The sequence below is a fragment of the Hemitrygon akajei genome, chromosome 6 (assembly GCF_048418815.1).
Source record: "Hemitrygon akajei chromosome 6, sHemAka1.3, whole genome shotgun sequence".
Classification (NCBI taxonomy): Eukaryota; Metazoa; Chordata; class Chondrichthyes; order Myliobatiformes; family Dasyatidae; genus Hemitrygon; species Hemitrygon akajei.
This window is the reverse complement of record NC_133129.1, coordinates 181,070,889-181,093,096: the sequence shown is the minus strand read 5'-3', so window position 1 is coordinate 181,093,096 and position 22,208 is coordinate 181,070,889. Positions and strand designations below refer to the sequence as shown.

General features: G+C 41.3%; 1 protein-coding gene across 7 annotated transcripts in view; it reads right to left on the bottom strand.

The window, feature by feature from the left end:
* The window catches only part of hipk3a (homeodomain interacting protein kinase 3a), a 238,865-nt gene that overhangs the window by 209,458 nt on the left and 7,199 nt on the right, over positions 1 to 22,208 (bottom strand). For 4 of the 7 annotated variants that reach the window (XM_073049871.1, XM_073049870.1, XM_073049873.1 and 1 more), the window contains one exon: positions 7,264 to 7,359. The exons of 2 other annotated variants lie outside the window; for them this stretch is intronic. In XM_073049871.1, the coding sequence (XP_072905972.1) occupies positions 7,264 to 7,288 (25 nt within the window). In that variant the 5' untranslated portion in view covers positions 7,289 to 7,359. Of the gene's footprint in view, positions 1 to 7,263; positions 7,360 to 8,460; positions 8,512 to 22,208 lie in introns of all 7 variants that reach the window. One more of the 7 variants, XM_073049872.1, reaches the window with a different exon arrangement.

Sequence of the window (22,208 nt, the reverse complement as noted above, 5' to 3'; positions counted from 1 at the left end):
TATTCTGCATTTTGTTTTCCCTTGTTCTATCTCAATGAACTGATCTGTATGAATAGTATGCAAGACAAGCTTTTCACTGTATCTTGGTACATGTGACAATTTTAAACCAAAATCCTTTATCTAAGGTATCCTTTCATGGCTTTAAACACCATGGCCAATTCACTTCTTCATTTACTCTGCTCCGAGGGGAACAAAACACCATGCGAGTTTTTCTATTAAATAATAATAAAACTCAACCATCAAATAGTAAAATAATTTTAAAACCAACAACAAAATGTAAGATTTAAATCAAATTCCCAGTCTCATGCTCCAACAACCATGGTCTAAAGATGTTTCAATTCTGAAAAAAATCAGAAAATACTGCAAATAATCTATCAGGACATGTCTACAGAGGGATGAAGAGTTAGCATTTCAAACAGATTTTACCAGAATTGAGAAGGTAAGAGGAAAATTGTAAAAGATCTACAACATGGCGTAAAGAAGGAGAGATTAAATGATGAAGGGCTGTTGACACAAAACATTTATTTCTTCTCTGTATAGTTAAGGCATAGGACTATGAGAAATTATGGCCCTCGGTGTTAGCTGTGAGCAGAAGTAGGCTATTCAGCCCATTGAATCTGCTTGATAGATCAGTGTGACTTGTCAAAAATTTGCATTACCAACCTTAACACTTCAGCAAGCGTTTGTTATGCATCTGGAGAAACAGCCTTTTAGTGAGAATATACATTTAAAGCTTCTTGCTCCTTTTGGCCAATAAGAATGCTTTTTGCTGGTTGCTATGCCACTGGAGAATGTGTACGTGGCTGAGTAGATGTAGGCAACCCCCATTTTACGGGTCAGGGAATTGAGATCCTATTAATCAGACTGTAAAGCAACTTTCCATAATGAGCAACAGCATCATCCGTGCATGTGTCAGGAAATAAGAGTTGAAAAAACATACATTGTTTTTACATTCATGTAAATTCTACAACATCAAATTTCCGTTTTTCGAAATGCCATAACTTTGGGATCAAGTTATTTGGGAACTGCAATCCCAAATGTACTGCGGAAAAAAACTACCAAAAGGCAAACCAATATTAAGTAGATCTAGAAGGATAATGTTAAACGTTAATAGATTCTATATTATATGGGTCTAATATTGCAGACACTGACATATCTATCTCAAATGAAATGGACTAAATAAACATATTCATAATCTGAGCAACCCAGACTGCGAGCCTGAAAAAAGCTGATGTTTTCACAGTCAGTCCAACCATTCTGAAGCACTTTGTCCTTTTAAACCAATCAAGCAGAAGCAGCAGAATCCACAATCATAATCAGGATCAGGTTTAATGTCACTGGCATATGTCATCAAATTTGTTATTTTGAGACAGCGGTACATTGCAATACATAATAAAAACACAATAAGAAATATATAGAAACAAAAAACGTCCAGTGACAGCTCTGTAGGCAAAAATGCCTTGTTAGTGACAGAGGTCAGTGCAAAATGGCCAGATTAGTTGAAGCTGACAAGAAGGCAATAGTAACTCAAGTAACCACACATTTCAACAGTGGTGTGTAGAACAGCTTCTCTGAATGCACAACACATCAAACCTTGAAGCAGACGGACTACAGCTGCAGAAGACCCTCAATATAGAATACCCTAATAAAGTGGCCACTGAGTATTTAATATATAATTGCAATCACAATAAATATATTTGATATTTGTTGGCATACTACATTGGTGTCAGAATATGTGGTGATACTTGCAGGCAAGCCCCAGGACACTCTCAAGTGTGTTGGTTGTTGGCACACACGACACATTTCACTGTTTGTTTCTATGTACACATCATATATTGCATTTTCCAAAATCATGAAATTACACAATAACAGTCTAATCAACATCTGATACAAGAGTTAGCACACACTTGCTTCTTTGAGCCATCTCATCCATCATGGCACTCTTAACCTCAGAATCAGAATCAGGTTTATTATCCGCAGCATGTGACGTAAAATTTATTAACTTAGCAGCAGTTCAATGCAATACATAATATAGAAGGAAAAAAAACACAAAATAAAATAATAATAATAAATAACTAAATCAATCACAGTGTATGTAAATTGAATAGATTAAAAATTGTGCTAAAACAGAAATAATATATATTAAAGAATTGAGGTAGTGTCCAAGGGCTCATTGTCTATTTAGGAATCAGATGGCAGAGGGAAGCTGTTCCTGAATCGCTGAGTGTGTGCCTTCTGTACCTCGTACCTGATGGTAACAGTGAGAAAAGGGCATGCCCTGGGTGCTGGAGGTCCTTAATAATGGACGCTGCCTTTCTGAGACACTGCTCCTTGAAGATGTCCTGGGTACTTTGTAGGCTAGTGTCCAAGATGGAGCTGGCTAAATTTACAACCGTCTGCAGCTTCTTTTGGTCCTGTGCAGTAGCCCCTCCATACCAGACCGTGATGCAGCCTGTCAGAATGCTCTCCACAGTACATCTACAGAAGCTTGTGAGTGCATTTGTTGATACACCAAATCTCTTCAAACTCCTAATGAAGTATATCTGCTATCTTGCCTTCTTTATAACTGCATCAATATGCTGGGACCAGGTTAAATCCTCAGAGATCTTGACACCCAAGAACTTGAAGCTGCTCACTCTCTCCACTTCTAATCCCTCTATGAGGATTGGTATGTGTTTCTTCATCTTACCCTTCTCCTGAAATCCACAATCAGCTCTTTTGTCTTACTGACATTGAGTGCCAAGTTGGCACTCCACTAGCTGGCATACCTCACTCCTGTAAGCCCTCTCGTCACCACCTGAGATTCTATCAACAATGGCTGTATCGTCAGCAAACTGAGAGATGGTATTTGAGCTATGCCTAGCCACACAGTCGTGGGTACAGAGAGAGAGAGCGGTGGGATAAGCACACACCCCTGAGGTGAACCAGTGTTGATTGTCAGCAGGGAAGAGATGTTATCACCAATCCACACAGACTCTGGTCTTCTGGTTAGGAAGTCAAGGATCCAATTGCAGACAGAGGTACTAAGACCCAAGCTCTGCAACTTCTCAATCAGGATTGTAGGAATGATAGTATTAAATGCTGAGCTATAGTCAATGAACAGCATCCTGACATAGGTGCTTGTGTTGTCCGGGTGGTCTAAAGCCGTGTGAAGAGCCATTGAGATTGTATCTGCCGTTGACCTATTGTGGCGATAGGCAAATTGCAATGGGTCCAGGTCCTTGATGAGGCAGTTCATTCTAGTCATGACCAACCACTCAAAGTATTTCATCACCGTAGATGTGAGTGCTACCGGGCAATAGTTATTAAGGCAGCTCACATTATTCTTCTTAGGCACTGGTATAATTGTTGCCTTTTTGAAGCAAGTGGGAATTTCTGCCCATAGCAGTGAGAGGTTGAAAATGTCCTTGAATACTCCTGCCAGTTGGTTGGCACAGGTTTTCAGAGCCTTACCAAATACTTCATTGGGACCTTCCGCCTTGTAAGGGTTCACTCTCTTTAAAACATCAGCCTCTGAGCAGAGATCACAGGGTCATCAGGTGCAGCAGGGATCTTCACAGCTGTAGTTGTATTCTCCCTTTTAAAGTAGTGTTGAGTTCATCAGGTAGTGAAGCATCGCTACCATTCATGTTACTGGGTTTTGCTTTGTAGGAAGAAATGTCTTGCAGACCCTGCCAGAGTTGCCGTGCATCTGATGTCTCCTCCAACCTCGTTCGAAATTGTCTCTTTGCCCTTGAAATAACCCTCCGCAAATTATACCTGGCTTTCTGGTACAGGCTTGGATTGCCAGACTTGAACGCCACAGATCTAGTCTTCAGCAGACAACGTACCTCCTGGTTCATCCATAGCTTTTGGTTTGGGAATGTACGGTAAGTCTTTGTAGGCACACACTCATCCACACAGGTTTTAACAAAGTCAGTAACAACTGCAGCATACTCATCCAGGTTCAAAGATGAATCCCTGAATACAGTCCAGTCTACTGATTCAAAGCAGTCCTGTAGGTACTCCTGTGCTTCCCTTGTCCATACCTTCTTGGTCCTCACTATTGGTGCTGCAGTCTTCAGTCTCTGCCTATACTCAGGGAGTAGAAGTACAGTCAGGTGATCAAACTTCCCGAAGTGAGGGCGTGGAATAGCACAGAAGGCATTCTTGATGGTGGTGTAGCAATGGTCTGGTGTGTTAATTCCTCTGGTATTGCAAGTGACCTGTTGATGGTAATTGCTCAGTGAGTTTTTCAGACTGGCCTGGTTAAAATGTCCCAAAACTATGGTGAAGGCGTTAGGATGTGCTGTTTCGTGCATGTTGATCCCATTGCTCAGATCATCTAACGCCTGATTGACATTGGCCTGAGGTGGAATGTATACTGCTACTAAAAATTACCCTGGAGAACTCTCGTGGTAGGTAAAAAGGACAGTACTTAACTGCTAGATATTCCAGTTCTGGTGAGCAGAGTTGAGACAGCACTGATATATTTGTGCACCAAGTAGAGTTGATCATGAGGCATACTCCTCCACCTCTGCTTTTGAGAGACTCTACAGATCTATCCTGATGGTGTAAACCCGTCAACCTGAATCGCTGCATCCAGTACAGAAGGGGTTAACCAGGATACTGTGAAATAAAGGAAACACGTGGTCCTAATGTCCCTCTGATTCAGCACCCTAGCTTTGAGATCATCGATTTTGTTCACCAGAAACTGCATGTTTGCCATCAAGATAGTCGGTATTGGAAGTTTAAAACCCCATTTCCTTAAATGCACTTGTATCTCCGATTCCACGCTTTCTCTGTGGAATCCTATATGGACCCTTCCGTCCACAATCAGTGTTGTTTCTAACTGTTTTAAGCAGCGATAGTTTATTTAAACACATTAAAACATCTTTGCTGACCGTACTGACCTTGGAAGCTGTTGTGCTTTTTAGCTGTATCACGCTGTAACAAGAATATTTAATCATATCCATTGCTGCTACTTGAGTCACCCTTAGGCACCCCAAAAGTGATAACCTACAAGTTTATTTACTTATTTAGAGATTTAGCATGGAAAAGGCCCTTCCAGTCCAATGGGTGCACCACCCAGCAATTTAACCCTAGCCTAATCGCAGGCTAATTTACTTTGATCAATTAAGCTTTGAACTGGCTCATCTTTCAACTCTAGAAAGAAAACGGATCACCCGAAAGAAGCACATATGGTCACAAGGAGAACGTACAAGCTTCTTACAGATAGCGCCAGAAATTAACTCTAAACTCTGGAATGCCCTGAGTTGCACTAACCACAACACTACCATGACTCCAATTGTACTTAAATTTTAGTCACTATTAAGATGGCCAAATCAGAACCATTTCTGTGTACACTAAGATCAGATAGGAAAAATAAGTACATGAATAGGAGAAGTTTAGAGGGCGATGGACCAAATATGGGCAGATGAGATTAGCTCAATGGGCAACACAACAGGCCGAAGGGCTTGTTTCCATCCTGTGTGACATAAAGGACGCATCTCACAGAACCCTGTGATAATCTGAATCTGACTCTTATACATGTGATAAATACACTCAGTGGCCACTTTATTAGATACAGGACTTTATTAGTACCCAGTGTGGCCTTCTGCTGCTGTAGCCCATCCACTTCAAGGTTTGATATGTTGTGCATTCAGAGATGCTCTTCTGCACACCACTGTTGTAACACATGGTTATTTGATTTACTGCTCCCTTTCCTTTCACCTTGAACCAGACTGATCACTCTCCTCTGACTTCTCTCATTAATAAGGTCTTTCCTCCCACAGAACTGCCACACGCTGGATTTTTGGGGATATTTTTCACAACATTCTCTGTAAACTCCAGATTCTATTTTGCATGAAAATCCCAGGAGATCAGCAGTTTCTAAGAAACTCAAACCAATCCATCTGACATCATCAATCAATCCAGGATCAAAATCATTTAAATCACATTTCTTCCCACTTTGCTGTTTGGTGTGAACAACAACTGAACCTCTTAACCATCTCTGCATGTTTTTATGCATTGAGTTGTTGCCACATGATTGGCTGATTGCATATTTTCATTAATGAGCAGGTGCACATGTGTACCTAATAAAGTGGCCACTGAGTGTATATGAATTTGAACCTGACTCTGTGACTCTAAGCCAGATGAGTGTTTTCCAGGGTTGGAGTTTGGGGTAGAGTAGGAAGGGTTCAAAGGCTTGAGAGCCCAGTGGCTAAGGAAGAGATGTTAAACTTGAACAAGAATCCTAGAAGCATGGGGACTCCCTGTCTGTGCAAAATTTGACAACAAAAAGTTATGGCAATAGGCCAGGGGTTCCTAACTGTTTTTATGCATGGACCCATAGCATTAACCGAGGGGTCCATGGACCCCAGTTGGGAAACCCTGCAATAGGCAAAAATCTGGCGATTGCAACAACAAATGAACTGAAGATCAACAAAAGATGGAAACTGTTGTTCTGCTCCTATTTAATGTTGCTTGAACAGTTCACTACATTCCAACCCAGAGGCACACTGCAGAGGTGTCACTGCTCAGCGTAGACAGGAACTGTTGGGTTAGGCTGTCTAATTGTCATTATCTTTGCAACCCAACAATTAATTTCCTGCTTGTATTTCATCAAACTACTTATAAACATGTAAATATCTATAATGTTTCCTAGTGGCCACAATATGCATCTGCAATTGTTCATTGTGTCATGCAGTGGTTACAGTTCTTTGCGTTATTATGAAAAGCTCTGGAAACTTCTCTAGTGCTGCATTAAGGGCTATCTGATTAGGTAACTCTTACCTACAAATTTAAAAGCAATGGTTCTTATCTATGGAGTATAAGTAGTATCAACCACACTGGTCCAGCTTCATTAGTCTTTCTGTTCTCAGCTTCTAAACATTTGCAGCAATACATTTCCCACTCTCACTGTTCTATCAGCACTTACAACGATCATGAAGCAACAAGTTTTGTGCCTCTTTCCTGACTTCCGAAAAAACCTTGGATCAAAAACATCAGAATCCAACAGAACCAAGCAAAGGCACAGCCTGAGAGGGCAGGGAGGTTCTTGAAAAAAATCACAAAACCACAGTTCAGCCAAAGGGTTTATATATCATAAAAGCTCTAAGAATAAAAAGAGAAGTAACAACAACTAAAAGCATTGCACAAAACATGCCACAACTTGACTGGTCAACCGCACTTCAGACAACGTGACAACAAGCATGCAAACAGCAAAATAACTTTCACTCTTTTGACACATATTGCTCATTCACAATTTGTGGCTTCCCCTACCAAAGTGGTCCATTCGGATAAACATGGTTTATCTAGCGCTCCCAGTGTCTCACTAGAACTCTTTTGGTTACGATTTACAAGTGCTTCCTCAGAGCTCTGAAGAGAAAACAAAAACATATTGAAAAGATTATCTAAAACAGCCTGCAATGATCTGGAACTGTCTGTCATGCACTGCTGAACTGGGGTATCAAGAGTCCATTACAGTTTCACAGTGTTAATTTGTGCCAAATAATTACATTGCTAATCAAACACAGCATCAACCAAAATCAAAAATTATAGGGTAGCATTGGAGATTTTTCAGCTTACAGGCTGTTTGGTAAATTGAAAAACTTTCTTTTTGATAAATCTTAGTGTATGACTAATTTTGACAGATTAGTCACAATTTGGATTGACTGTGTTACTAAATAGACCCTTCCCAATACTAAGAATACAATAACTATGCTGACAATAACACAGAGAAACACACATAAAATACTGAAGGAACCCAGCAGGTTGGGCAGCATTTATGGAGGGGAATAAACAAGTCACCATTTCAAGACTGAGACCCTTCATCACAACTGCAAAAGAGGGCAGAAGGTACTTCAAAACCTTCTTCATGTGCAAAACAAGATATCTGTGCAAAACATTCATAGTCCACTCTCCTCTCTTATCAGATTCCATCTTCTTCAGCCCTTTACCTTTTTTTACCTATCACCTCCCAGATTCTTACTTCGTCCCCTTCCTCCCCCAACCACCTTCCTCCCTCACCTGGTCTCCTTTATCAACCTGCCAGTGTGTGTACTTTCCCCTCTCCCACCTTCTTATTCTAGCTTCTTCCCCTTTCCTCTCCAGTCCTGAAGAAAGGTCTTGGCCCAAAACATTGACTACTTGTTTCCCTCCATAGATGCTGCAGACTTGTTGAGTTCCTCTGGCATTTTGAGTTCCTCTGGCATTTTGTGTGTGTTACTCTGAATTTCTAGTGAACCTCTTCTATTTAACACATAAAGAGAAACAGCTTTTAAAAAGTCAGCATCGCCTGGCCAAAACCTGAAAGTAAATCACACCACAGCCCCAAGATATATCTTATTCATTAAATCAATGGGTTAACCTTTTTTAATGGATTTTTGAAGTTCATACAGAGGGAGACATGGGAGAGTGCACAGTTGTAAAACTTTGAGCCACTGTTACCTGTATGTCACTGGGTTCACTGATACCTACCATGCAGTTCATCTGTGGATGTTCAAATAGAAAGAGAGGAGAATACAAGGTCTGGTAAAGGTACAGAAGGCATAGAATTGATAAGAAAGTTCAGTCACTTAGCATTCAAAATGAGGTAGTGAAATAGATTAGATACTGGCTTTGTGGGAGACTCCAGAGAACGGTAGGAGATGGTTACCTCTCTGACAGGAGGCTTGTGACTAGTGGTGTACCACAGAGATCAGTGCTGAGTCCATTATTCCTTGTCAACTATATCAATGATCTGGGTAATAACGTGGTTAACTGGATCAGCAAATTTGCAGATGACACCAAGACTGGGAGACTAGTGCACAGCGAGGAAGACCATCAGACGTTGCACAGGAATCTGTACCAGCTGGAAAAATGGGCTGAAAAATGGCAGAAAGAATTTAACGCAGACAAGTGTGAGGTGCTATACTTTGGAAAGAGCAACCATGGTAGGTCTTACACAGTAAGCAATAGGGCACCTAGGAGTGTGGTAGAACAAAAGGATCTGAGATTTCAGGTCCATAGTTCATTGAAAGTGGTGTCTCAGGTAGATAGGTTCGTAAAGAAAACTTTTGGCACACTGGCCTTCATAGATCAAATTATTGCATATAGGAGTTGACATGTTATGCTGAAGTTATATAAGGCGTTGGCAAGGCCTAATTTGGAGTACTGTGTGCATTTTTTGTCACCTACCTACAAGAAAGATGCAGAGAAAATTTACAAGGATGTTGCCAGAACTGAAGGACTTGAGTTACAAGGATAGATTGAATAGGTTAGAACTTTATTTCCTAGAACGTAAAAGATTAAGGCGAGATTTAATGGAGTATACAAAATTATGAGGCGTATAGATAAGGTAAATGCAAGCAGGCTTTTTCCACTGAGCAAACACGAGGAAATCTGCAGATGCTGGAAATTCAAACAACACACACAAAATGCTGGTGGAACACAGCAGGCCAGGAGAAGCACTGCCGACGTTTCGGGCCGAGACCCTTCGTCCACTGAGGTTGGGTGAGACACGTGTCAAGGGAGGACGGTGAAATATTTAAGGGGAACATGAGAAGAAACTTCGTCACTCAAAAAGTGGTGAGAGTGTGGAATGAGCTGCCACCGCAAGTGGTGAATACGTTTTTGATTTCAACGTTCAAGAGAAGTTTGGAATAGGTACATGGTTGGTAGGGGTATGGAAGGCTATGGTCCGGGTGCAGGTTGATGGGAGTAGGCAGTTTAAATGGTTTGATGTGGACTGGATGGGCCTAAGGGCCTGTTTTTGTGCTGTAGCTTTCTATGACTAATTGATGTAGAAGAAACCACTTGCACTTTGACAGAGTGAAGTACAGGATAGATGATTGATAAAGACAAAATTAGTTTAACATGAGAAATTTTTTTTTACAGATACTGCTAGTTAGGATCTGTAAGACACTGCAAAATTCAGACTCAGATTTATTTACCACATATACATTGAAACCTACAATGAAGTGCATTGTTTGTGTCAACAACAAACACAACCTCAGGAAACACCCACAACGCTGGAGGAACTCAGCAGGACAAGCAGCATCTATGGAAAAGAGTAGCTGTTTTGGGCTGAGACACGCCATCAGGATGAGCTGGGGGCAGCTTGCAAGTATCGCCGCACATTCTGGCACCAACAGAGTATGCCCACAACAATCAGCAAAACACTTGGGAGCAGCAGGAAGCACAGTGAATTGTTCTAATGGAAGATCTCCCCAAAATGACGACTATTTATTCCCCTCCGTAGATGGTGCCTGACCTGCTGAGTTCCTCCAACATTTTGTCCATGTTGCTCAAGATTTCTAGCATCTGTGGAATTCCATGCTTAACACTGTCAATTGCCTTCAGAAAGGAAATGATTAGCTGAAAGAAAGAATCTGCAGGGCTACAGGGAAAGGATGAGTTGGACTGCACTTCCATAGAACTGTTACTGATTCAATGGTCCAATTTATCTTCTTATCTTCTTCCACACTGTAACCAGCAATTCTCCACATTAGGAACACGTAATCATCTTGCCCTTTCAGCCAGCCATACCATTCATCAAGATCACTGATGTTCCACCTCAACAGTATTTCTAAAATCTATCATTGATTCCTTTAATATCTACCTCTAACATCAACGGTTGAGGATAGGTTGAGGAAACTATGGCTTTTTTCTTTGGAGCAAAGAAGAATCAGAGGTGACTAGAGTGTGTATATGATGATTGAAGCATAAGTCGAGTGGACAATATTTAACAGTCTCATATAACATGTTTTTTCTATCTGCTGTAAGTTATGGGGCGAACACTATAGCATAGTGGTTAGCACAATGCTTTATCAGCGACCTTGGTTAAATTCCTGCTGCTACCTGTAAGGCGTTTTCACATTCTCCCTGTGACCACTTAGGTTTCCTCCGGGTGCTCAGATTTCCTCCCACAATCCAAAGATGTACCAGTTGGGAGGTTAATTGGTCATTGTAAATTTTCCCTGGACTAGGTGAGGATTAAAATCGGGGGGTTACTGGGCGGCATGACTTGATGGGCCATAAGGTCCTATTCCTCGCTATATGTCAACAAAAATAAAATACCACAGTAATATTAAATCATTTTCCCTCTCTACTGACCTGCTGGGCAATGCTCCTTTACATTTCAGATCTCAACAACAATTCGGACCTGTAATTCTGCTTCTGCATTACTTTGTAAATGCTGAGCTCCTCCAGCATTTTTGTGTGTGCTGCTCAAGATTTCTAACATCCAAGAATTGCTTGTGTTTACATAATTTTTTGCTTGTTTTCTCAATCTTGAATGCTGCCTTCATTAATACATCAACCAAATTGCTTCATCAACAGTTTATCACCAGAGCAATGCTGGCCTCTGTCCAATCAGAGACAGTCCCTTTCGGATATCCATGCCTTCATTCCCTTTCGACGACTAATCACTAACTTGTTTTCTCTTTCCCAATTCTCAGAGGGTCCTCGACCTGAAACAACAACTACTTCTGCTTCCGTGGGAATGCTTAACATTGCTCTTCAGAGTCACATTCACGTTTTTAAATTTTTTTAATTTTAGAACATAGAATAGTTCAGCACAGAATGTGTCCTGCGACTCATGACGTTGTACCGACCTTTTAACCCATTCTAAGATCAATCTAATCCTTCCCTCCTACATAGCCCTCCATTTTCTAGCATCCATGTGCCCATCTAAGAGTTTCTTAAATGTCCCTAATATCTAAGTGTTATTAAATGTCCCTAATATCTAAGAGTTTCTTAAATGTCCTCTACCACCACTCCTGGAAGGGCGTTAAAAAAAACACTTCTGCCACTCCCCCTATACATTCCACCAACCACCTTAATGTTATGCCCCCTTGTATTTTCCATTTCTGTCCTGGGAAAAAGCTTCTGGTTATCCATTCTATTTGTGCCTCGTATCACCTTGAACAGGTCTATTAAGTCACTTCTTATTCACCATCTCTCCAAAATGAAAAATCCTAGTCACTCAGCCTACCCTCATAAGACATGCTCTCTAATCCAGGCAGCATCCTGGTAAACCTCCTCTTCACCCTCTCTAAAGCTTCCACACCCATCCTGTAATGAGATGACCAGAACTTAAGTACAGTACACCAAGTGTGGTCTAACCCAGGTTTTATAGAGCTGCAACATTACCTCACTGCTCTTGAACTCAATCCCCTGAGTAATGAAAGCCTACACACCATGGGCACTCTTAACCACCCTCTGACTTGCACTGCAACAATATTTAGAGATATAGCACAGTAACAGGCCTTATGAGCCTAAGCTGCCCAATTGCAGCCCCATGTGACTGATTAACATAATAATCTGTAAGGTTTTAGAATGTGGAAGGAAACTGGAGCACCCAGTGGAAATGCTCACAGTCATAGCGAGCATGGTCAAACACCTTACAGACTGCAGCAGAATGGAACCCAGATGCTGGTGCTGAAATAGCATTACACTAACCCACTATGCTACCATACCACTGGCACTTTCGGGATTTATTTCAAATAACTACCAGACTTTTGTGTACTGATGAATCTGGAGCCCAAGAAACATTTTTACTGACAATACTTCTGTTATTTGACATTGCACTGCAGAGATGATTGCAATGACTACAAAAAAAAAATCAAAGGCAAAATGTTTCAATGCAAGTGCAATACTTAGGCCAACTAGACAGAAGAGCAATCATAAAAAAAACTGTGGTAGAATGTCAACTGTCCATTTCCCTTCCGAGAAGCTGCCTGACTCACTGAGTTCCTCCATCATCTCATTCATTGCTTCAGATTCCAGTAATCTGCAGTGCTTTGCATCTCTGGTGATAATTTCAGTTTGATCGCTCCATCATCACAGCAGTTCTTTCTGCTTTCTGCATTCTAAGCTCCAAAATACCTCTACCATAACCACTGCTATTTCCAATCAACACCATCAGACCTCCCTCTTTGATTCTTATAATCACCTATACTAATATCTCTTTCTGGGGCTTAGTATCAAATTTGTCTTAAGACCATAAGACATAGGATCAGAATTATGCCATTTGGCCCATCACATCTGCTCTGCAATTCCATCATGGCTGATCTATTATCATTCTCAACCCCATTCTCCTGGCTCCCAAAAACATCTGATGCTCTGACTAATCAATAACCTATCAACCTCCAATTTAAGTATACCCAATGACTTGGCTTCCACAGTCACCTGTGAATTCCACAGATGCACCATCCTCAGGCTACGGAAATTCTTCCTCATCTCTGTTCTAATGGGACATTCTTTTATTCTGAGGCTGTGCCCTCTGGTCCAAGACTCCCCTGCTACAGGAAACGTCCTCTCCAAATCCACTCTATCCAGGTCTTTCAATATTCAATAGGTTTCAATTAAATCCCCACTCATTCTTCTAAACTCCAGAAAATACTTGCCCAGAGCCATCAAACACCCCTCATACGTTTCTGGGATCACTCTCGTGAATGACTTCTGGACCCTCTCCATTGCCAACACATCTTTTCTTAAATAAGGGACCCAAAAGTGCTCACAGCACTCCAAATGCAGTCTTAACAATGCCTTATTATAAGCCTCAGCATTACATCATAAATACAAGAGTCTGCAAATGCTGGAGGAACTCAGCAGGTCAGACAGAATCTATGGAGAAGAGTAAAGAGTCAACATTTCAGGCCGAGACTCTTCATCCTCTTGAAATGAATGCTAACATTGCTTTCGCCTTCCTAGATCATTTCTGTAATGTTTTTGAGACATTTTATCAGTTGAAACTGTTGTATGCGTGTATTGATGCTGAGAGGAACCTAACAGGAAGTGTAGGAGGAAAACACACAATTCTAAGCACCTTTTCTATTATACACCATAGAACAGCACAGCACAAGAACAGGTCCTTCGGCCCACAATGTTACGCCAAACCAATTAAATTAGTAATCAAATGGCCAACTAAATTAATCTCTGCTGCCTACACAATGCCCATATCCTTCCATTTTCCTCACATTCATGTGCCTAACTAAACATCTCTTGAAAGTGCCTAATATATCAGCCTCTACCACCACCCTAGGCAAAACATTTCAGGCACCCACCACTCTCTAGGTAAAAAAAAACTAAGCCGCTGACACGTCTTTTGAAATTACCCCTTCTCACCCAAAATGGTATTGGTCATTTCAAACCTGGGAAAAAGACACTGTCTGTCTGCTCTATCTATGCCTCTCATAATCTTAATAAACCATCTTCAGGTCTCCCCTCAGCCCCTGCTGCTCCCAAGAAAATAATCCAAGTTTATCCAACCTCTCAGCTGCTAATTTGTGTCTTTTTCCACCAGAGTAATGAACAACTTAGTCTGGTTAAATTGGAGCCCCGTCCCACACTAATTAACTGGGCTTATGTAAGAATAGGCTCACAATATTGCCCAGGTAAGTTTGCAGGGGCAGCAATCTGTAAGATTACTGCTTGAATGGAAAAACATGTAACAGGATTTCGTTCTAGTATTTCTCAGTTCAATTGGAACAGACTCAAAAGATTTGCACATCCAACATGGTACCATCACAACAGCATGATAATTATCATTTACAACTTTAATTGCTTAATAAGCACAGCTATTAGTGAATGATATATGATTTCCTTGAACAAATGTTTAGCAGTATAAATCTAATAAGACTTCTGTTCAAAAGTCACAATGGATCCCTGTATTTATTAACTTGCAACTTTATTGTTGCTTCTGTAACAATTTGAACACTCTTGCACAGGTTAGAATGCTGGCACAACTTCACTTAACCTCGTCATTGAAATGTTCCCAAACCAAAGGACTCTTGATTACACACTCTCAATATTTATTGCTTATTTGTTTTTAGTATATTTCTTTCTTTTTTTATTTGTGCAGTTTGTAGTGAAACCCCTTTTTACTGGGGGTCTTTAGAGATGTGACTCATTAGCCCTTCGCTAACAGCCATGGGAATCAGCGGTGAGAAAACCACCTTTCTCAGGCTCCATATATCTAGGGTAGATATGACTTGGGTCCTGTGAGATTGTGATGTCTCACCCACCCGAACCTAGATTTGTGTGAATACTGTGTAACTTACTGCTCCCATGCAATCGCCCAGCGGTAAGAAGTAACAGACAGTACACTGCATACAATTATAAAGAAAGTATTTATGACTGTTAGCTTAACCAAACAGTTATTAAAGGAAAGAAAGAAAAAAAACAAAATGGCCCATCATAATTAAACAGTCAAATGTGCACAGGATGGAGCTCAAATCTTCTAAAAGCCATTGAGTCCGATGTTCTCAGGGCGCCAACTCCTATTCACCGAACCCTGGTAGAAATCCCCTCTTGGGCTCCATCGAATCACACATTCCCGCCAGATCAAATCCTACGACTGGTTCTCTCCAGCTTCTTCTCTCTCCCTGCAATTCCTGCTGAATAAAGACCTCAACCCACCTCAGTGTCCCTCACAAAACCTCTCTCCCAGTGTTCTCTCAAACCTTCTCCAAGTTCCACCATCCTGTTTGGATGACACAACATTCCTAAGCATCCCTTATCTTTAATAATAACCCAGCACTACCAGCAGAATACACTGTTTCTACAGAAAACCACTACATGAAATACTCTACGACATTAACAGTAAAATCTTTACCAGGGCTTTACAGTGGTCTTCTATATTAAGGCTGAACGCTGAGGTTGGACAGTCTTTCATTGATACTGTTATGTTTATTATTCTATAGATTTATTGAGTATGCCCACAAGAAAATGAATCTCAGGGTTGTATATGGTAACATATATGCACTTTGATAATAACTTTGCTTTGAGAGCAACCTCGTCAAGCGCTCATCATCCCATACCATGTGCCTCCGGAAGATTCTCCATATTTTCTGGCCAAGAAAGATCTTCAACCACACCCTACTCCTTCAGTATGATCAACTGAACATGGCCAGAATCATAATGAGAAAATGTTGAAGATGGATTGGGCACATCTATGAGAAGAGAGGCCAACTCTAATATCAAGACACTACATTGGACCCCTGAAGGGCTGAAAAACGTGGGAAACCAAAGATAACCTAATGCCATACTGTACAGGCAGAAATGATGATACTGAAAGATACCTGAGTCACAGTAGAGAAGATTGCCAAGGACAGACAGAGATGGAGGACCTTCATCGCTGCCCTAATCGCCAGCAGCATAATAGGCAGTAAATAAGTTCTATTTGCAACTATAAGGCATTTTTAAATTGTTGCTTGGATCTCAGTTTCATATTGTGAGCTGACCACTTTTTGCCAAATTCTGCCTGAAATGAACTCAAAGGTAAAACACACCACAATATTTCTCATGCTTCCCATCACACTTCAAAGTTAAAGTGCTTTAACTTAATAATTTGTTGACTGAAGTGCCAGCGTTTCACATCACACTGAAAATGCTTGCACTTCAGTCAACAAATTAAGTTAAGCACATCAGCTTTGAAGCTCACTCCTTCTGTGACCCAACACTCATGGACCACACTCCGAAAAAAAAACATACCGCAGGGAAATCTTTCTCCTATAACTCAGGAATAACCATCTGCCCTCAAAGCTAGACCTTATCCACAGAAGTACCACAGAAAACCCCTACATCCCAAACACACTACTGAGGGTTAGCCCAGTCCCAAATATGCGGCCAAACTTGAATGCACGAGCTTCTGCAGATGCTGGAAATTTAGAGTAACACTTAACTTCCAGTCATTTCTCCTCCTCCCCTTCTTTCTTTTCCATTTCCCATTCCGGTTCCTCTCTTACCCATTCTCTTCTCATCTGCCCATCACCTCCCTCTGATGCCCCTCCTCGTTCTCTTTCTCCCATGATCCACTCTCCTCTCCTATCAGATTAATCCTTCTACAGCCCTTTACCTTTTCCCCCAGCACCTCCTAGCTTCTCACTACACTTCCTCTTCCCCTAAGCACGAAGCACCTTCCCTTCACCGACTTCACCTATCACCTGCCAGCTTGTACTCCTTTCTCTCTCCCACCTTCTTATTCTGGCTTCTGTCCCCTTTCTTCCCCATGTTAATGAAGGGTCTCAGCCAGAAATGTTAATTGTTTATTTCTCTCTATTGATGCCATCTGAACTGAATGTTTCCAGTATTTTGTTATCGAATGTTAATACAAGTCCCCTATATCGAAAGATGGATCAAGTTCAAAGTAAATTTATTATCGAAGTACATGTCACCATATGGAACCCCGAGATTAGTTTTCTTGCAGGCATTCACAGCAAATACAAAACAGCACAATAGTTTCAATGAAAGATCACACATAACAAGACAAACAACTAATGCGCAGAAGACAACTCTGCAATTTCAAAAATAAAAATAAATAAATATTGAGAACCTGAGGTGAAATGTGCGCAGTTGCACAAATCACTCATTCATACAAACATACATCTGCTCACTTCTACACATCACTATACAGATGTTCTAATACAAGTACTTCCACATATGCACGCACCACCCCCCAATACAAACACAACGTAACATTAACAAAGCAACAGCTAGGACAGAATGAAACAACAGGGATCTGAAATCAACTTTCAAATACCGGAGTGGGTTGACAGGACCTTGACAAGTAAGTCCATTCAACACCTGTAGTGCGCATCTGGAGTATTGTAAACAGTTCTGGTCGCTCATTATTTGAAGCGTGTCGAAGCTTTGGAGAGGAAGCAGTAGTGGTTTACCAGGAGGTTGCCAGCATTAGAGGATATGTGCTACAACGAGAGCTCAAGATAAACTTCGGTGCTTTCTCTGGATTGGCAGAAGCTGAAGGGAAATCTCATAGATGTAAGCTGAAGGGAAATTTCATATGAGAGGCATAGACAGAGTAGACAGACAATATCTTTGTCCAGGGGTTGAAATATCTAATACCAGATGGCATGCATTTAAGGAGAGAAGGGAGTAATTTCAAAGGAGATGGGAGGGGGCAAGTGCTTTTTTTTACACACAGAGAGTGCTGGGTGCCTGCAATGCGCTGCCTGGGGAGGCAGTAGAGGCAGAAACATTAGGGACTTTTAAGAGACGTTTAGATAGGCACATGAACGTGAGGAAAATGGAAAGATAGGAACATTGTGTAGGCAGGAGAGACTAGTTCAGTTACCAATTGAATTACTTGATTACCAATTGAATTGGTTTGACACAACACTGTGGGCCTGAGGGTATGTTCCTATGTCTTATGCTCAGGCTCACACTGAAGCGCATGCAGGATCATCATGCTTTCCAACTTTTGGAGATGTAGCTATGTAAACATAACCTCCTTCGATTTTTGCTTGTTGATGCTGTTTAACTACTTATTTTCCCCCTTTCAGAAGTATCTGTTAACAACCTCTTCCACGTTGGTGACTGAAGAGCCGCCTTCTGACACACCACAGAGTTCAGCAGCAACCGATCAGCAAACCCGTCCAAAGCAAAAGCGTTGCTGTGCAACTGCATTGGGTAAACAAGGGCACTGGTCATAGCTACTGCACTTAGAGCTGATAACAAAAGAAAAACAGCAGTAGGATTATCTTTGCACCGTGCACAACGTGCAGTCTGACATGTTAGTCAATTACAGAGCACACAGGAACACAGAACGTCACAGCACATTACAGGCACTTCAGCCCACAATGCTGTGCTAACCCTTTAATCAACTCTAAGATCAATCTAACCCTTCCTTCCCATATAGCCCTCCATTTTTCTTTCATCCATGTGCTTCTTAAATATCCCTAATGTATCTGCCTCATCTACCAACCCTAGCAGGGTGTTCCACTCATCCTCTACTCTCTGAGTAAAACCAACTACTTATGACATCCCTCCCCCATCACCTTAGCATTATGCCTCTTCATATTAGCCACTTCCACTCTGGCAAGAAGTCCCTCTTATCATCTGGTACATCTCTATCAGGTCACCTCTCATTCTCCTTCGCTCCTAAGAGAAAAGCCCTAGCTTGCTCAACCTTTCCTCATAAGACACACTCTCTAATCCAGGCATCATCCTGGTAAAACTCCTCTGCACCTCCCTAAAGCTTCCACGTCCTTCCAATACTGAGGCAACCAAAACTGAACACACTATTCCAAGTGTGATCTAACCAGGGCTTTAAAGAGCTCCAATATTACCTCACTGCTCTGGAACCCAATCCCTCAACTAATAAAGGCCAACAGACCATAAGCATTCTGAACTACCCTATTAACTTCGCAGCCATTTTGAGGGATCTATGGATGTGGACCCCAAGATCTCTCTGTACCTCCACTCTGCTAAAAATCCTGCCATTAACTCTGTATTCTGCTTTCAGTTTTGATCTTCCAAATTGAACCACTTCATTCTTTTCCTGAACTTGATCTCCTAGTTACCAGCCTGGCTCTGCATCTATCAATGTCCCATTGTAACTTACAGCCATCATCTATACAATTCTACCAACCACCACATCATCTGTAAATTCACTAATTTCCTCCCTTCCAGTTCCCCATCCAAGTCATTTATATAAATCACAAAGAGCCAGAGTTCCAGAACAGATCCCTGTGGAACACCACCGGTCACCCAAGTTATCCACAACTCACACACACGCAGTACTGTGCAAAGGTCTTAGGCACATATATACAGGTAGTACTGGAGCACTTTGAGACAGGTGTCAGAGCAGTGCCAGGGTGGGGGGTGGCATGGGTGCAGACATACCCAGTCCTGAGACACCAGGCAAGGTCATTTGATTCCAAACAATTGGCTTATTGATTACAGAATGTCACTCTGGAGCTTCACACTCCCTCCCCTCTCCCTTCCCCTTTTCCCAACCATGACTCCCCATTCCCTACCCCCTTCCCACTCTCAGTCCACAATAGAGACCCATATCAGAATCAGCTTTATCATCACTCAAATATAACATGAAATTTTTTTGTGGCAGTACAGTGCAATACATTAAATTACTACAGTACTGTACACAATTAAACAATAACACACCCTCAATCTGTGAAAGCTCTGGGTTAATCAGTCACATTAATTTAATAGTAAAGAAATGACTGATAAATGGACAGAATCAGATGTCTGAGAAGGGAAGCCACACATTTATTCTACTTTGAACTGGTTAGCAATTAAAATGGAATAGATGTTAGATGTCTTAATTATTTATTTATAATATAAATAAATGAGGAATTCAGTGCAGAACAGACCCTTCCAGCCCTGAAAGACACACTGCACAGCAAACCAACTATGTAACCCTAGCCTAATCTCAGGACTATTTACAATGAACAATGAACTGACTAACCAGTACGTCTTCGGACTATGGGAGGAAACCTGAGCACCCAGAGGAAACTCACATGGTTCACGAGGAGAATGTACAAACTATTTACAAATGGCAACAGAATTGAATTCAGAGTTCAAAACTTCAGAACACACTGAGCTGTAATATTGTCGCATTAATCACTATGCTACTGTGGTACCCCACTGAACTAAGGTGGATAACTCAGCACACCGATGAAATATACTGTACCCCAGGATTTTATAGGAAGCAAAAGAGCACTGACAGAGATTTTTAAGCGTTTACTAGCCACAGGTGGCTGGAGGGCAGCAAATACTGCACTTTTATTTAAGGAGGAAAGTGGAAGAAGCTAAATAAATACTTGTGCAAACCTCTGAGTCTATTATCATTAGTAGGGAGAGCACTGGATAATATTCTGAAGGACAGGATTAACACTTGGGAAGGCAGAGTATTGGAGACACCACACTCAAGGTTCAGGAACATTTATTACCTCTCAACCATCAGGCTCCTGAACCAGAGGGAATAACTTCACTCACCCCAACACTGAACTGACTCCACGACCTATGCACTCACTTTTAAGGACTTTACAACTCATGTTCTTGATATTTAATGCTTATTTATTTATTATTACTTTTTTGCATTTGCACAGTCTGTTGTCTTTTGCACATTGGTTGTTGTGGGTGTTTTCACTGACTCTACTGTGTTTCTTTGTATTTACTGTGAATGCCTGCAGGGTAATAGATGGTGACATACATCTACTTTGAACTTTGATTACACTTGAGAGAGTGCAAAAGGACATTACAGACAGACAGACATACTCTATTGATCCCGAGGGAAATTGGGTTTCGTTACAGTGTCAGCTTCAAGAAGAAACTGGATAGACTTCAGATTCAGATTTATTTGTCACATGTAAATCAAAACATGCAGTGAAATAGACCATGGGATGTGCTGGGGGTAGCCCACAAGGGGCACCAACATACCATACCCACAATGCTCAACAGAACACAACAAAACAGAAAATAGCACAGGTCTTGTTGTTTTCTTTGGCGGAATCAAACTGAGATGTACAAAATTAATTATGGGCACAGTAAGGGTTGGGAGTCCCATCCATATGCCAGAGGTCTCTTAAACCAGAGGGCACTGGCTTACAATAAGGGCGCAAGAGGTTAAAGAAAACTTGATAAAGTATTTTCACAAAGAGGATGGCTGGAATCTGGAATATACTGCCCAAAGGGAGGGGGGAGGCAGAGTCCCTATCAAAATGAAAGAATACACAGGAAGAGAATTAGGCCTTTTGGTCCATCAAGTTTGCTACACCCTTCAATCATGGCTGATTTACTAATGTATACCCTTACTAATCAAAACAAATCAATCTCCATTTTAAATATACCCAGTGACTTGGCCTTCACAGCCATCCGTGGCAATGAATTCCAGACTCCCCACCTCTAGTTAAAGAAATTCCTCCCCAGCTGATCTAAAGGGACATGCTTTTATCCTGAGGTTGTGCACTCTGGTCCTGGTGCACTCTCCCCCACTATAAGGTAACATCCTCTCCACGACCACTCCATCTCAACCTTTCAATATTCAGTACGTTTCATTGAGATACTGTGCTCATTCCTCTGAACGCCAGTGGGTGCAGGCTCAGAGCATTCAAATACTCCTCATACATTAACCCTTTCATTCCTAGGATCATTCTCGTGAATCTCCTCTCCAAACCCAGCACTTTCTTAGATAAAGGGCCCAAAACTGCTCACAATTCTCAAAGAATGGTCTGGCATTAGAAAGCCTGAGCATTATATCCTTTAATATTCAGATAAGTATTTTCATGGTTAGGTGCAGAATGCAATGGACCAAGAGCTGCAAAAATAGAATTACCAAAGGTGGGTACTTAATAGTTGTTACATGCATTATGGATCAAAAGGCCGGCTTGTTCACTGTATGATTTATCAGCCCAGTTCCGGGAAGCAGATATAATCACATTCACTCACTGTATTTGCATATCTAATCAAGCTTGTCATTCAAC